This window comes from Mauremys mutica, chromosome 8 (assembly GCF_020497125.1).
Source record: "Mauremys mutica isolate MM-2020 ecotype Southern chromosome 8, ASM2049712v1, whole genome shotgun sequence".
In the NCBI taxonomy this organism is placed as follows: Eukaryota; Metazoa; Chordata; order Testudines; family Geoemydidae; genus Mauremys; species Mauremys mutica.
In genome coordinates, this window is record NC_059079.1 from 109,721,380 (window position 1) to 109,737,400 (window position 16,021).

The 16,021-nt window shown below is 61.5% G+C and overlaps 1 protein-coding gene across 5 annotated transcripts in view; it reads right to left on the minus strand.

Annotated features, from left to right (window-relative positions):
* Positions 1 to 4,852: 4,852 nt before the first annotated feature.
* The window catches only part of RNF44 (ring finger protein 44), a 34,250-nt gene continuing 23,081 nt past the window's right edge, over positions 4,853 to 16,021 (minus strand). For 3 of the 5 annotated variants that reach the window (XM_045026799.1, XM_045026798.1, XM_045026800.1), the window contains exons 3-11: positions 15,228 to 15,450; positions 13,875 to 14,042; positions 13,348 to 13,521; positions 11,153 to 11,314; positions 10,767 to 10,885; positions 10,502 to 10,589; positions 10,063 to 10,184; positions 9,671 to 9,770; positions 4,853 to 8,117 (exon numbers count right to left, since the gene is read on the minus strand). In XM_045026799.1, the coding sequence (XP_044882734.1) occupies positions 8,055 to 8,117; positions 9,671 to 9,770; positions 10,063 to 10,184; positions 10,502 to 10,589; positions 10,767 to 10,885; positions 11,153 to 11,314; positions 13,348 to 13,521; positions 13,875 to 14,042; positions 15,228 to 15,450 (1,219 nt within the window). In that variant the 3' untranslated portion in view covers positions 4,853 to 8,054. Of the gene's footprint in view, positions 8,118 to 8,734; positions 9,362 to 9,651; positions 9,771 to 10,062; positions 10,185 to 10,501; positions 10,590 to 10,766; positions 10,886 to 11,152; positions 11,315 to 13,347; positions 13,522 to 13,874; positions 14,043 to 15,227; positions 15,451 to 16,021 lie in introns of those variants that run through there. The other 2 variants (XM_045026802.1, XM_045026801.1) reach the window with 2 other exon arrangements.

The following is a 16,021-nucleotide window of genomic DNA, read 5'->3' on the forward strand; positions in this document are numbered from 1 at the left end:
GTTCTGAGCTGGTTCTAATGACCTACCTGCACACACCTGGAATGAATCTGGTTTTCGCTCTGTGTTGCAAGGTTAATCTGGCTCTGTACTTGTCTTCATTCAGCCTTCTTGGCTCCAGTCGCTGTGGAGCATCCGCTGCCTGTGTCATGTCCAGTAGAATTGCAGAACTCAGCAGCTACTAACGTATAAAAATTGGTAACGCTCTTAAGAGATGAGGCAATCTAGGAACTCCTTCTGAGTGGGGCCCTATGAAGTGCAAGTGCTCTCCCTCGGGGTGCAGGGGAAGGCAGGTTCCCTTCGCTGGCTGTCCAAAAATTCATAGGGTTTGCCTAGGGTGAGAGTCGGGACTGATCAACTGGGGCTGGCCAGGTGATATTTGTGGAGTTGTCCAGTGCAGAAAGACAACACTGCCAGCTGTCTGGGGGGGGCAGCTGTGGGGAGGCATCATCTTAGTCACTCTGCTAGTGCCTGCACTTGCCTGGTGCGGGGAATCCTTCCTCTATCATACCAGCCCTAGAGAAGTAGATCCATTCAAGCACCTTCCTCGTTCTGCAGCCTCCTTCCAGCTAGTACTGGTACTGGGCTGTACGGCTGGAAGCAAGTTGCACAAGGAAGAGGGTTGGTTTGTCACTGTTACTGAGGTCTCTGAGTCAGGATGCAGAATTCCCCCCTTCCTGTCATGCTGCCTTGTGTCTGCATGGGGGAGTTGTGGACTGAGGAAGGGAGGTGACCTTGAGGTCTCTGGCGTGATGAGAAACAGGCAGGAGAGTTTCTGTTACACTGGTGCTAACCAGAGTCATTACAACTGCAACTTACCTTCCTCATGTTGGCTGTTCCCCCTTTCCCAACGGCACTTTGAGTTCCACAGGTTAAGAGCAGAGCAAGGAGCGTTAATTAGTCCCTTTAAGGAAGCCTAACCCCTTTGTCCTGTTGATTGTAGGTATTGCTGGCTGAGTGCCCTCTCCCTTGACCAGCCCACTGCTGAGAGTGCTGCTTTCCCCAGGAAGGACCCAGGTACCGGGAACTATGTAAGTGAAGGCAGCCGACCTGCAAGGGAATTTATTGGTCCCCTTTCTTTGGCTGCGTCTCAGCCAGGCTGTCTGGAAATACTCTTGCATCTTAACTACTGGCCTTTTTGCTGACAGAGTGTGGGCACAGCTCTCTGGGTCATCTTAACATAAGAACTCTACTGAAGAACTGCTGTCCTGGGTCTTTGCAGCCCCAGGTACTATCGCTGGGGTATCAACCACAGATCCCACATACACACTGCTGCTTTGTCCTGCCTGACTCTCAACTCCCCTGCCAGAATGAGATTCCAGGCAGATCACCTCACACCCATCTTCATTGCCTTGTTACTCAAGTGAGCAGCAAGGATTAAAGGAAGAGCTACAGCCGCTCCTACACATAGCGCTGCCGAGAGCGGCTTCAGGCCCTGGTGAAAAACAGGGCCGACGCAGCTGGGCCTTGGGCCCCCTTCCAGACCGCTGGGCCCCGGTAATTTCTACCAGCTTCCCCCCCTCCTCGTCGGCCCTGCCTACACATGCCTGCGGGCCTGGGGCGCAAAGCTCAGGGACTCTGTAATTCCTGCAGAGAAAGCCCAGCTGCAGCCAGGCACTGGACCTGTGCTCAGTCACCTTAGGGAGCCCTCTTGTGGCCACTGGAGAGCCAACCTGGATGCTGCCATCTGGCAGGTGCAGTTCATAGCACCTGTGCATCTCCAGCAGCTGCTGGATCCCAGCTTGGCACAAGCTGCATTTCAAGGTGGGTGATGTTCCCTGTGTCGAATGGGTGGGCGTGAATGCTGTGACCAGCTGGTAACGGGGGCTATGCCCCTCCAGCCAGTCCCTTGGAGCTTTGGCTCAGCCTGGGGAGGACATCTTGTCAGACACCTAGAAGAACATAAATTGTTGGGCAAAAGTCAACATGGTTTCTGTAAAGGGAAATCGTGTCTTACTAATCTGTTAGAGTTCTTTGAAGGGGTCAACAAACTTGTGGACAAGGGGGATCCGGTGGACATAGTGTACTTACATTTCCAGAAAGCCTTAGACTGGGTCCCTCACCAAAGGCTCTTATGTAAATTAAGCTGTCATGGGATAAGAGGGAAGGTCCTTTCATGGATTGAGAACTGGTTAAAGGACAGGGAACAAAGGGTAGGAATTAATGGTAAATTCTCAGAATGGAGAGGGGTAACGAGCGGTGTTCCAAGGGTCAGTCCTAGGACCAACCCTGTTCAACTGATTCATAAATGATCTGGAGAAAGGGGCAAAGTTTGCAGATGATACTAAACTGCTCAAGGTAGTTAAGACCAAAGCGGACTGTGGAGAACTTCAAAAAGATCTCACAAAACTAAGTGATTTGGGCAACAAAATGGCAAATGAAATTTAATGTGGATAAATGTAAAGTAATGCACATTGGAAAAAATAACCCCAACTGTACATACAATAGGATGGGGGCTAATTTAGCTACAACGAATCAGGAAAGATCTTGGAGTCATCGTGGATAGTTCTCTGAAGATGTCCACGCAGTGTGCAGAGGCGGTCAAAAAAGCAAACAGGATGTTAGGAATCATTAAAAAGGGGATGGAGAATATATTATTGCCCTTATATAAATCCATGGTACGCCCACATCTTGAATACTGTGTACAGATGTGGTCTCGTCATCTCCAAAAAGCTATACTGGCACTAGAAAAGGTTCAGAGAAGGGCAACTAAAATGATTAGGGGTTTGGAATGGAGCCCATATGAGGAGAGATTAAAGAGGCTAGGACTTTTCAGCTTGGAAAAGAGGAGACTAAGGGGGGATATGATAGAGGTATATAAAATCATGAGTTATGTGGAGAAAGTAGATATGAAAAGTTATTTACTTATTCCCATAATACAAGAACTAGGGGTCACCAAATGAAATTAATAGGCAGCAGCTTTAAAACAAAATGAAGTTGTTCTTCACACAGTGCAGTCAACTTGTGGAACTCCTTGCCTGAGGAGGTTGTGAAGGCCAGGACTATAACAGCGTTTAAAAGAGAACTGGATAAATCCATGGAGGTTAAGTCCATTAATGGCTGTTAGCCAGGATGGGTAAGAATGGTGTCCCTAGCCTCTGTTCGTCAGAGGATGGAGATGGATGGCAGGAGAGAGATCACTTGACCATTGCCTGTTAGGTTCACTCCCTCTGGGGCACCTGGCATTGGCCACTGTCGGTAGACAGGATACTGGGCTGGATGGACCTTTGGTCTGACCCACTACAGCCGTTCTTATCTCACTGTTCTCAAACTGGACCCTGGGCTGGACTGATAGTGGAAGCTGCAGGTGGGGGTACGTTGGCTGGCCTCTCTGAAGGGGTAGCTGACTTCCTGTCTGGGAGCAGCCAGGGACGAAGTAGCTGGCAAGAAGTGCCAGCCCAGGGGAAGGAGTAATGGGAGGTGGCTAAGGAACTGGAGACTACACTGAGTCATACTGACAGGTGAACAGTCAGGCTGGAGGGAGGTGTCTTAGGGCCAATCTTCATTAACATTTTGATTAATGACCTTGGCACAAAGTGGGAGGGTGCTAATAAAATTTGCGGATAACACAGCTGGGAGCTAGTGCCAATCTGGAAGAGGACAGGACTATCAGACAAGATCTGGCTGCCCGGCATAATAAAACCAGGATAAATGTAATGGTGCACAGTGTAAGGTCATGCACTTAGACCAGCAACAAGAATTTTTGCTATAAGCTGGGGATGATACAGATGTGAAAAAAAGCTAACGCAGTCCTAGGATGCCTCAGGTGAGGTATTTCCAGTGGAGATAGGGACGTGTTAGTACCATTATACGAGGCATTGGTGAGACCTCTTCGGGAATAGTGTGTGTAGTTCTGGTCTCTCTTGTTAAGAAAGATGAATTCAGACTGGAACAGACCAGAGAAGGGCAACTAGGATGATCCAAGGCATGGAAAACCTCCTTTCTGAGAGGAGACTCGGAGAGCTTGGCCTAACTGAACAAAGGCTGAGGGGAGATCGTTGCTCTCTATAAATACAGCAGGGAGGGAGAGGAGTTATTGAAGCTAAGGGCCAATGCTGGCCCAAGAACAAATGGAGATCAACTGGCCATCAAGTTTAGACTTGAAACTAGACAAAGGAGTGAAGTTCTAGAACAGCCTCCCCAGGGAAGCATTGGAGGGGCAAAAACCTGAACAGGCTTCCACCCCTGTGGCCTGGCCCAGCCCAGGAAGAGTGAAACTGTCTCATCTGCAGTTCCTGAGCTGACCTGGTGCTCAGAGAACCCAGTAGCTTCGGTCCATTTCCACCCACAGGCTCCTAGTTCCTGCTGCAGCAGGAAGACAAAAGCCGCAGCAAGCTGCGGTGGAGGGGGACTGCAGGTCCGGTGCCCCGACAGCATCGAGCAGAGCCCAGGACACAGTTTCACCTGCTTGTGCAAACCTCATTTATCCCCGGACCTCAAGCAGTCAGGAGCCAGGAGGTTCTCCTGCCCAGGGCTTGCTCCCATCAGTCACAGGGATACAGCCCTGACTCTCGCTTGCAGGCCCCCTGGCCCCTCCCCTCTTCAGTGCCATAGGGAGGTGCAGTGCCTGGAAGCTGCAGGCCCAGCATGCAATGCGGAAGGGAAGCTTGACTCAAGCTAGAGCATTGCATGCTGGGACCTGTAGGCGCCAGGTCATGCTGCCTGGTGTGCTGGGTGTAGGCTCAGTGCAGGGCCCAGGCTGCTGGGAAGTGGATGATGTGATTGGCAGCTGGGGGAGCAGGTGCTGACCCCCATGATAAGAGGGTGAACAGCCAGGGTCCCAGGCTAGCGTAAGCACAGGCTGGGGCCAGCATTGGCCAGAGGCAGCGAGAAGAGGGAGGCAGGGTGCGGCGCGTTGGTATACATCATACATTTATTAGTGAATATCCCTCTCAAAATCAGCCACAACATTAAAAAAAATAATGATTGCACTACTTGATCAAGCCGAACTAGCAACTTTCATTTTAAAAAAAGTACAAATCTGTTAAAAATTTCAATCCGTATAATACACATATATATAATACAACAGACTAGGTATGTTAAATGCTACAAAACCAATATGAGTCCAATGGAATGGAAAAAACCAAACACTTTTAGAGCTTTAAGAACCTTTTTCTCTATATATTAGCCTTTTTTCAAATACATACATGGGAAAATGAGGTAACTGTAAAATGTGCAAGTAACAGAGCAAAAAAAATTATATATATATTTATATATATATATATAAAACTTTCTAACACAGACACACGTCCTAGCACCATCCAGGGAAGCCGCTGAGCTTTCCCTCTGGAGGGCCTGGGGACTGGAATAATAGAACAGTAAACAGTCCACTACCCCACCACAGGAACTCATTGGTAACAGTGGTATCTACAGCGCAATCAGCAATCACAAACATCCTAAATAATTGGGGGGCTGTTTTTAAATGAGACGTTAGCTGCTCATTGGAATAAATTCTGCAGCACACGAGCTGTGAGCTTTCGAGTCACCATCAAAAGAACCGTAAGGCTTTTCACCAGGCATCTTTAAAGGGGGGTTTAAAACAGGTGGGTGCCAACACTGCTCCGATTGGCTATACACAGAGAAACATCACCTGCGGCTATGTACATTGAGACCTTTGGTTAGTCGTGTCCATGAAATAAAAACGTTGAAAGCTGGGGGAGGAGGGGCTGGCCAGGGCGCCAGCGCTGCACGCTTGGGGCACCTGGTCCCATGGGGGCTGCTGGTGTCTGCGGTTTGCCTGAGCGCAGGAGGTGCCAGGGGAGCTGCTCACTGGTCCCAGAGCAAACGCCAGCCCGGTGCCTCAGCCAGCCGGAAGGGCAGCTCTCCCAGAACAGTGTAAAAGCTTCCGCGACAAACTGGATTGTCCATAATGGAGCAGCTGGGCCCCGGCTGGAGAATACCGTGACTATTAGCTGAGAGGGCAGGAAAGGCCTTCGCTTCTGCCAATCTGACGCTGCTGTTTGGCCACAGTCCGGCCTCCCCGTGCCCCAGGCACATGGTGCAGGAGGCTCCCAGCTCTGCCTTGGGCTAACCCGGGAGGGGGGACTGGGCCATCCCACCCACACCCTGCCAGCTGGATTCTGAGCACCAGCCCCCCAACACCAACCCCTGGTGGTCTGGCTTCCTGGATCCCCCACCCCCAGTCAGGAACTCCGGTGAGCGGCCCAAGCCCAAAGCGCATGGCTGCAGGGACCCGGCCCAGTCCCTGGCCTTTCCCCCTGCTCCAGGGCGCAGTATTGCTAAGCCAGTGCATGGCCCTGACCCACCCCCTTCCTACCATGGCCCAGCCCAGGGCTTCCCAGCAGCAGAGCAGTCCCTCCTCCCTGGGGGGGTGGTACAAAGCCCGTCTGCCCGTGGGAAGCTCAGGGCGCCAGGGCCATGCTCGTGGCCAACCCTCGCCCCAGGTACAAGTGAGCCGGGGGAGGGGTGGGGCACAAAATGAGAAGGGGGCACTCCTGTCTCTGACCCCCCCCCCCACTTCTCACCTCTGGCTGGTGGAGAGGGAACGTCCATGTGCGTTTGTTGGTTAAGCTGGCTCCTCCTCCCTCGGCACCTCCTGACTCAGTTTACCTTGGGGGGAGGGGGGAAATGTCCTGAAAATCTTACGGTCCTCCTGAGGCGCTGGCCACGTGCAGTCCGGTGCCTGGCAGTAACCAGCTGAGCACAGAGCCCCTCGCCCCCGCTGGCCAGCGAGTCAATACCACGTTCCAAGCTGCTCAGACACGCATGCATATTGTGAACATCTACACGGGGCTGGCGTCCGTCTCCCCTGCACCCGGAGCACACCCCGGGAAGAGGCTTCTTCTCGTTACATCATGCAACACAACTTCCACGACAAACATTTCGGGCACCGGGTTGGCCGCTCCCTTGCTTTGATTGGGCAGCATCTGGGCAGCACCGTGTGTGCACCCACAGGACCAGACCCAGGGCACAAGCAACACATCATGCAGAGGCATTACCAGGGCACGTTCTCCCGGGGCTGGGATGGAGGCAGAGGAAGGGAGGGGCAGCACCCGCTCAGCTTTTCCATGATACAAGCTGGGGGAAGGGAAGATACCTAAATCAATACCCACCTCCTGCCCCCACATCCACCGGCCAGCGCAGAGCCCTGCTGGGATCCTCGCGGAAGGCTCAGCACAGAGCAGCCGAGTGGGGCTGGGAGTATGGGGGGCTCCTGCGTCACCCTCTCACCACGAGAATATCGAAAAATGAGGCAGGAGCCTGCTCCGGGGCCACCTGCCCTGCAAACTGGGACAGCCCACCGGGGGCTCGACGCACCTCATTTGCCTTCTAGAAAGCCAGGTGCCCCTGTGGCATGCAGGGTCCTGCCTCGGGGCTGGGCTCTCCACCGGGCACACTGGCAGGGACCGGGAGGTTTTGCCCACCACCTGTCAGCGATGGCACCGGAGGAGTATTGCTGGAGCTCAGCCTGGGGAGAGCAGCCGGCCAGCCGGCATGGGGAGGCCAATACAGACAGTGGGGAGCCTCCTGTCCGGGCTCCAGCAGGACAGTGCCAGGCCCGGCCCGACCCGCTCTCCATGGGAGGCTGGACTGGCCTGGCCCCTGGTAATGCCTTGAGTTGCTGTGCCCGGTGCCCCACTGACCATTTCCTCCTGCTGCCCGCCAGGGCCCAGTCCGTCCCGGGCAGCTCGCCTGGCCCTCCTGCTTCGCGCTGCTGGTGCGATCAAACCTGCCAGGCTCGCTCCGGCGCTGGGTCATGGAGCCACAAACCAAAACTCAACAGAAAACCCAAACCCAACAGATACAAAGAGCTGGAAGTGATGGCGCAAGGCCGGCGTCTCTGGGGTGCGCGGAGCACAGGGAGGCACTGCCGCCCACACCCCCAGCGCCATTCTGGGGCCAGCCCCGGCGCCACGGGGAGCGCCCCGGGCCCTGGCCGTGCCGCGCAGGCAGGGGAGGAGGTGGGGTGTCCGGGATCCTAGATTCCTTCTATTCTCACCACAGCCGAGGAGAGCCTTGGGGCTAAGCACACGGCCGGGCCCCTCGCCCAAGGTCCTCTTCCTCTAGCGAATTGTGCGGCAGAGTGTCTGTGAGCTTCACTCGGCCTCCCGGTGCACCTCGGACGCGTCCGCCCGGCAGATCGGGCACGTGCGGTTCGCCTGTGGGGGGGAGGAGAGGCGAGTGAGACAGCGGCTCTCCCCAGCCCAGCGCCCCCTGCAGAAGCAGCACATCTCCAGGGTGTCCCAGCCAAGAGACAGCCGCATTCGGCACCAGAGAACGGGGCTGGGTCTTCCGGTGCTGCAGCAGCCAGGAGCCCACGACACCGGGGGGCGTTTAGAGAGCCGGGGCCGCGTACGTAGACGCTACACCCCCATGCCAGCCAGCCGCCATCCTGCCCAGCTCCCAGCCCGTGCAGCCGAGGGCTCTGAAAGCAGGCTGGGGGCAGGTGGGAGGGTGAGGAAACGTACGTGCCAGGGTGGCTCCCTGTCCTCCCGGGGCGTGGGAGCGTCAGGCACACAGGGCTGGCAGCACTGTGCTCCCAAGCCTGGCACCTGCCCCAGCTGTGAAGGGCAGATTACCCCTGGGCAGCCTCCCCGATCTCAGAGGCCTCTGGAGCAGGTGGTCGGACACTTCCTGTGCCCTGGTGGAGTGTGGCTTGACTGTCACGGACGGGCCGGCAGCCTTCTCCACCGCTTTGCCCAGGATGTCCAAGGGAGCTCCCACCCCTTCCCCACACGTCTGCCCCACCCGGCCACAGCCCCTGCTGGCAACGAGATCCTCCAGCAGGGAGCTACGGTGCTGGCGTTGCTCTGCCCCGGACCTTGGCTTTCTGGCATCGATCTTTCCACTGGAGGGGCAGATCTCGTCCCTCCCCCAATGGTGGGCCCCAATCCCAACAGGGCCATGGCTCCGTGTCGCAGGAGTATCACTGACTCACGGGCAGGCTGGGCTGGGCTGTGCAGGGGCAGCACAGACGTGTCAGGGGCCCTGTGCTGGAGGCCGTACGGGTGTCTTGAGCTGATGGCGGGCCAGGCCCGCAGGCTGCTCCTCCCCAGCCCGGGATTGCAGGGCCTGGCGGCCTCCTCTCAGGGGACTTTGCAGCGTCTCACTGCGGGAGTGCCCAGCTCCCCTGCCAGGCACCCTGTTCTCCATGCCAGCCTGCTGGACCGGCTGCTCAGGAGGCAGTTTGCCCCGGGGGCTGTCGCAGGGGAGGGGCACACGGCGTGCGGCGCGTGTGATCCCCAGCGGCCAGCGGGGAGTGGCAGGTTATGGGGCTGTCTGACCAGCCAAGTTTGGCCCAGGCTGAAGGCTCTGGCAGGGTTTGAAGACGTTTGGCCCGAGCTAAGAACTAGCGGGTCGCACGCGCGCCCGGACCCGGCTCACTGGCATGGGCAGCAGCAGGGGCTGGGCGTAGCGCCCGCCCTGCCCCCCCCTTCGTGCCCTCACATGGGAGCATGCACGGCCCTGACGGACAGGGCTGTTTCAACACGCCACTGGCACACTCCAAGAACATCGGGTTTACCCAGAGCAATCGGGGGCAGCAGCGCACCCCAGACCAGTGATCCACCCCACCACTCTGCTGCCACAGGGGCAGCCACCCACCACCAGAGGGAGCTGCTGAAACCCGCTCCGGGCTCACCCCCCGACCCCCCGGGCTGGACGCCCAGCCCCAGCTGCTGCGTGTTTGCAGGCCCCCAGCCTTGGCAGGTACCTTTAACCATTTGTCGACACACTTGGCATGGAACTCGTGGTTGCAGGGCAGGACCCGGAGCAGCTGCCTGGCTTCGAAGTCACTGAAGCAGACGACGCACCTGGGGAGAAGGGAACCGTCACCAGGCACCGGCTCCAGCCAGCAGCCCCCCGGCGCCTGCGCTTGGCAGCGCCACAGGGGACACGCTGGGGCAGTGCAATGTGCCGAGCCCAGCCCCCGCCCCCGCCCCCGCCCCACGGGAGCCCAGGTACACCCCACGCCCGTCCCCCTCCCCCCCAGGAGCTCAGGTACACCCCCCCATACCCCGAGCCCGGCCCCCCGGGAGCTCAGATACACCCCCCACTCCCCAAACCCGGCCCCCCGGGAGCTCAGTACAGCCCGGCGTCACTCACAGACTCTGCTCCGACTGGTGGCTCTCGGGGTTGAAGCGGTACGATGGGAGGTGCTCGATGTCGGCTTTGGTGAGGCCCCGTGGCTTGGCCTCGCCCAGCCGCTCAGCCAGGTTCAGTAACGCCTGGGGGCGGAACGGGGACCCAGAGCTCAGCTCCCTCTTTAGACCCCACCCACAGGTCCCCGAGCCAGCAGCCCCTTCCCCAGCCCCCACCTGAAGGGTCCCAGCCGAGCTCCTACCCCTTCCTGCCCCACACTCCCTCCGCAAGCGAGCGGCTGAAATTCCAGCCCCCTCCTCCGGGAGCGCCCCAGCTGCAGCCCCAGCCGCCTCCCCGCCCAGAGGAGACCTGGCGCAGTCTCCTTGTTCCCGCACCCGGAGCGCGGGCCTGTGGGGCTCCCTGCCGCTGGAATCCGCCCCCCCCCCCCCCGATCCCAGCACACCTCGTAATTCTCCATCTCCACATCGTCCACATCCAGATCGAGGCTGAGCGTGGGCCCCACGGCCGTCGGCGACACGGGGAGCATCGAGCTGGGGAGAGAGGGGGCGGGGCAGTTACCCACGAGCAGCGTGTCACGTTGGGGGGAGTGTTCAAGGAACCACAACCCAACCCCCCACCCCCACAGCCCAGCAGGCGCCCCCCGGTGGGGCAGAGGCCCGAGGGGTGGCGGGGACCCAGCCCCACAGAAGCCCCCCGTGGGTACTCACAGGAAGTACGGCAGGAAGCTCGGGTAGTAGGGGGGGGGCGGCGGGGGCGGGGGCGGCAGTGGCTGCTGCAGTCGGTATCGCTGGGTATTCAGTCGCCGTGGCATCATGGGCGGGTATGGCTGCAGGGAGAGAGCACAGGGCCAGGTGAGCAGCCCCAGGGGGCACCCGGCCTGTGCCCCACCACGCAGCCCGGGCGGAGGGGGAGCAGCTGCCAGGCAGCCAGCACAGGGGATCCAGGGCCCCAACTCCAGCGAGGAGGACAAGCCTGCTTCCCACCAGCACGGCCCTGTCCCAGCTCCTCTCTCGGGGGGGTGGCCGCGGTCCCCGAGCACAGAGCCAGGAGGGGCCCCCGGCCCAGCCACCCCACTCCCCACGTGGGGACTTACCACGCCAAATGGCAGCTCCTGGTGCAGCGGGTCGTGGGGGAGGTAATGCAGCGGGACAGAGGGGGACAGCGCTGGGGCGTGGGGAGAGGGCGGGTACGCAAAGCCCCCAATGGGATGCTGCTCCCCTCGCAACTCCACTTCATTGTCTATCCTCTGCAGAGGCTGGGCGGTGGGGGAGGGAGAGAAGAGAGAGAAAGAGCGAGAGCTCGGTTACCGGGGCCCCTGCTGTGCCCCCGGGGAGCCCGGTTACCGGGGCCCCTGCTGTGCCCCCGGGGAGCCCGGTTACCGGGGCCCCTGCTGTGCCCCCGGGGCCGGGGGAGCTCGGTTACCGGGGGCCCTGCTGTGCCCATGGGGCCGGGGGAGCTCGGTTACCGGGGCCCCTGCTGTGCCCCCGGGGAGCTCGGTTACCGGGGACCCTGCTGTGCCCCCGGGGAGCCCGGTTACCGGGGCCCCTGCTGTGCCCCCGGGGAGCCCGGTTACCGGGGCCCCTGCTGTGCCCCCGGGGAGCCCGGTTACCGGGGCCCCTGCTGTGCCCATGGGGCCGGGGGGGGGGGGGGGAGAAGCTCGGTTACTGGAGTCCCTGCTGTGCCCACGGGGCTGCAGGAAGCTCGGTTACCGCTGTGCCCACGGGGCCAGGGGAGCTCGGTTACCAGGGTCCCTGCTGTGCCCACGGGGAGCTCGGTTACCGGGACCCCTGCTGTGCCCACGGGGCCGGGGAGGGGGGGGAGCTCGGTTACCGGGGCCCCTGCTGTGCCCACGGGGAGCTCGGTTACCGGGGTCCCTGCTGTGCCCACGGGGCTGCAGGAAGCTGGGTTACCGCTGTGCCCACGGGGCCAGGGGAGCTCGGTTACTGGGGTCCCTACTGTGCCCACGGGGCTGGGTGGGGGAGCTCGGTCCCTGCTGTGCCCACGGGGCCGGGGGAAGGGGGGAGCTCGGTTACCGGGGTCTCTGCTGCGCCCACAGGACTGGGGGCCGCTCTGCTCTGCCAGTGAACCCCCCATGGGGATCAGCAGCTCACACAGACGCCGCCCTGCAGGAATCCTCGCCTTCCCGGGGCTGGCCCTCCCTCCCACCTGCTCCGGACGGCACGAGTCCATCCCAGGAGCAGGGCTGCAGCGCTGTGGCCTGGGCATTGGGCCTGGCAACGTGAGCCCAGCCCCAGAGGTCACCCAGCCTTGCAGAGCTTGCTAGGGGCAGCTGGAGCTGGAAGTGCCCTGCCCAGCGAGGCACCCGGCCGCCTCGGTGACCAAGTGGGGGGGTTTCTGGGGTTTCTGTGTTTTCCAGGGGGTTGCATGCAGAGGGGGTGGGACTCAGTGTCCCCGGGTGTTACTGGTTTAACGAGGGGAGGGGAGAGGGAGTTTGTCGGGACACAGGACCGGAGAGGGACCCAGGACCCCGGCCGATGGCCCTGAGGATGGAGACCCCAGCGACTGGTGACCTGACGACCCAGAGACCCAGCCCAGGAGTCACAGCCGGTTCTGGCCAGTGGGAGGACAATGGGCTGCGGGGAGAGGACCCCGGTGACCTGACCAGCCGGTTCCAGCCAGAGGGGCCAGAAGGGGGCTGAGAGGAGAGGAGACCCAGGCGACCCTGTTTATCAGGAGAGAAGACAATGGACAGAGGGGGCCTGGGGCCGGGGATATCGGAGGCCCAGCTGGGAAGCAGGAGGGCTCTGGGCTGGAGAGGGGGAGCAGGCAGAGCCCCCCTGGCTGCAGGGGGACTGGGATGTGCTGGGCTGAGGGAGGCCAGGCCTGAGGCCCTGAGAGTTTCCTGTGCTGGGTTCAACTCTCAATAAACCTCCTGTGTTACGCTGGCTGAGAGTCGCTCCGGGCTAGAGAGCAGGGGGCATCAACCCCTTTGGGGGTGAGGAGGCCCGGGGGGTCCAGAGCGAGGGGACTCCCTGAGGGGCCCATGGCACAGACAGACACGCTGAGGCTCAGAGAGGTGCGGCTCCAGGAGGTGGAGGGGCCTGACCCCAAGAGAGAGTGGCCCCCCGAGAAGGGCTGTCGCACTGAAAGGGGCACCCCCCCCATGGACCGCACGGGGCCACGAGTGGGCACGATCTGTGAGTCCGTGACAGTCTCACCCCAGCCCGTCCCATAGCCACAGGCCGCGCTGGAGAGCTCTGCTCCCTGACCAGGAGCCAGCCCATCCCCTGGCAGACCCCGCCCAGCCCGCCCCGTCCCCACACTCACCATGCGCGGGTGCTGGGCCTGCAGCGGCAGGAACTGGCCGAGGGGGGCCATGTGTGGGGGCTGGTGCGGCGGAACTGGTGGGGGCGGGTGCAGGATGTAATGGTCGCTGGAGAGGATGGGCGGGAACGTCTGGTAGGAGACGGGCAGCTGCTGCATGGCACATGCCTGGATGAGCTGGGAGGGAAGGGAGAGCGTGGGGGGCGGGTGGGGTCAGTCGCCCAGCACCGCACACTCAGGAATGGGGGCCCACAGAGCCCCAGGGGTGCCCCATCCCCCAATCACCCAGCTGGGGAGGGGACGGGGGCCAAGAGCCACAGGGTTTCGTGGCTGACAAAGGTGTCACGGGCCCAAGCAGGCAGTATCCCGCTCCAGGCCACTAGCCGTCCGGAGCTCCCCCGTGCCAGTCCCCGGCCCCGCTCCCTCTCCCCTGGCACGTCCTGGTGCGGCATGCCCAGAGCCCCTGCGATGGGCCCCCCATGCCAGCTCCCCACGACCCCCAGCAGGCAGCGGCGGGCACCCGGACTCACAGGGGGCGGGAGGCAGCAGAGTGGGTAGTGCTGCCCGCTGAACATCACGGAGCATGCTGGGAGCTGCTGGGCGCTGCACCCGGGGATGTGCTGGCCCGCGTGGATAGGAAAGCCCTGCGTCGTTACCGTGGTCACCGTGTAGGAGAGGGGGACGGGGCCCTGGTGCACCTGCAAATGGGAGACACACGAAGCACCGTCAGATGGCTCCTCGCGCCAGCCTGCCCCAGCCACGGCCGAGCCCACGGCCCCATGGGGCCATCGCACGAGGCCGTGTGCTCACAGGCTGGCCAAGCTGCAGCCAGCCACCTGAAAGCAGCCCCCCCAGCTCAATCCCAGCTCCTCCTCCCCGGCCCACGGCTCTGCAGCCCAGCCCAGGTGGCAGTGCCACCCCCTGCTCTGCTTCACGAGGCCGGAGCCGAGTCCTGCAGCTCCCAGCACCTTGCCAACGCAGCCCTGGCTGGGCAGAGACCGGGCATGGCCCCTGGCAGGAGCAGCTCGAGGTGGGGCGAGGGGCTCTCCACAGAGACAGCCTCTCTGGAGCACCCAACCCTTTGGCACTGGGCATCTGCGTGAGCAGAGGGGGACGCGCCGCAGGGCATCAGGGGACATCGCCCCCTGGGTCATTCACCCAACAGCCCCTGGGGGTTACCCTCCCCAGGAACCTTCCGGCAGGGGGAGGCAGGCTGCCGAGCCGGCTCTGGGCGAGCCAGGCAGGCCCGGGCTCTCCAGGCCTGTGCACATGCAGCAGGGCCAGGCACATCTGGGGAGGCCCCACTGCCACGGCACCCGGCTGCTCTGGACACAGATGGTCGCAGGAATTCAGAGTCTGGCCGCGTTTAGCTCCTGCTGAACAGCAGCTGGGGCGTGGCAAAGGCCCCTAATCTGGCCCCCACGGCCACGCACAATCTCCGGGGAGGAGAAACACCCACCGCCGGCCAGGGCAGGGGGCGCTCGGTGCCCCTTGAAGAAGGGGTGTCAGTCACACCGGATCGGCGCACTGGGACGCCTACACTTACCAGGACCCAGGACTCAACTCCCCTCGGGCCTCCACTCCAGCAGGCAAGTCAAAGGCTCTCAGCCTCTGCCCATTCGGGTCCTTGGTACCCGGCAGGCACCCCAGGAACCTGCGCAGGGCTGGCCAAAGCTGCCACAGCAGCACATCAGAACTCGTCTGGTATCCACTGGCTCCAGCCCCAGGGACCTGCATTGGCACCTGGGCGATAACGGCTGAGCTCTGGGCCATGGGCCTGTGGGGAGGGGCTTTGCAGGGACGTCACCCTGGCCTCCTCCCTGCTGGAGAGTGCCAAACCCCTGCCCCCCCCGGGGACAGCACAGTCCCCATCCCTGCCCTACCTGCTCGTGGAGATCCACCATGAATGGGCTCTGGTGGGGCGGGTGGGCGGCTGGGTGAAGCATTCGTGGTGGCGTGCTGGCGAGAGCGTACGCTCGGGGCTCATCTACAGGGAGGTGCTGCTGCTGCTGCGGGGGGAAGGCAGGGTGCAGGTAGGTCTCATCCTGGGCCAGCAGGGTTTGCAGAGGTCGGTCGCGTCGTCCCCACAGACGCCTGGAAGGGGGGCTGGGGGCCGCCATGGGGAAGGAACAGACCAGGAGTAACCTCAGGGCCATGCAGCTGGCACAGACAGGGCAGTGCCTGGGCCAGCCCCACACAGGGACGGCAGAGGCCAGGGCTGGCAGGACTCAGGCCACAGCAGCACTGCATGGGATACGTGGAGTCGGAGCAGTCCCAGCTAGGAGAGCACCCCTGGGTGTGCAGAGACCTGGGATAGGAGGTCCCCCTCAGCACCCTCCCAGGCAGGGCTCCTGAGGGGCGCGGGGCTGAGCTGTGAGTCTGCCCGTGAGTGCCAAGGTCTAACCAACACGCCTCTATCCCACCCCGACCCCAGGCAGGGGGAGCCTTGCCTGCCTGGCTGGAGTCAGAGACACTGGGTCGGGGGCACCCAGCTGTGCCTGGCTTTACCCCAGCAGGTAAGCTCAGCTGGGCCCCCGAGCTCCGATGTGGTGCAGTCGGTCCCGCCAGGCTCCTCAGGCGTGGGCCGGCAGCGTTTCAGGGGTGTCGCCGGGGCACCAACGCTCAGTGGCTGTGCTGTTCACACAGCCAGAGGCCAGGGGGGTGCCCGGTACGTTAC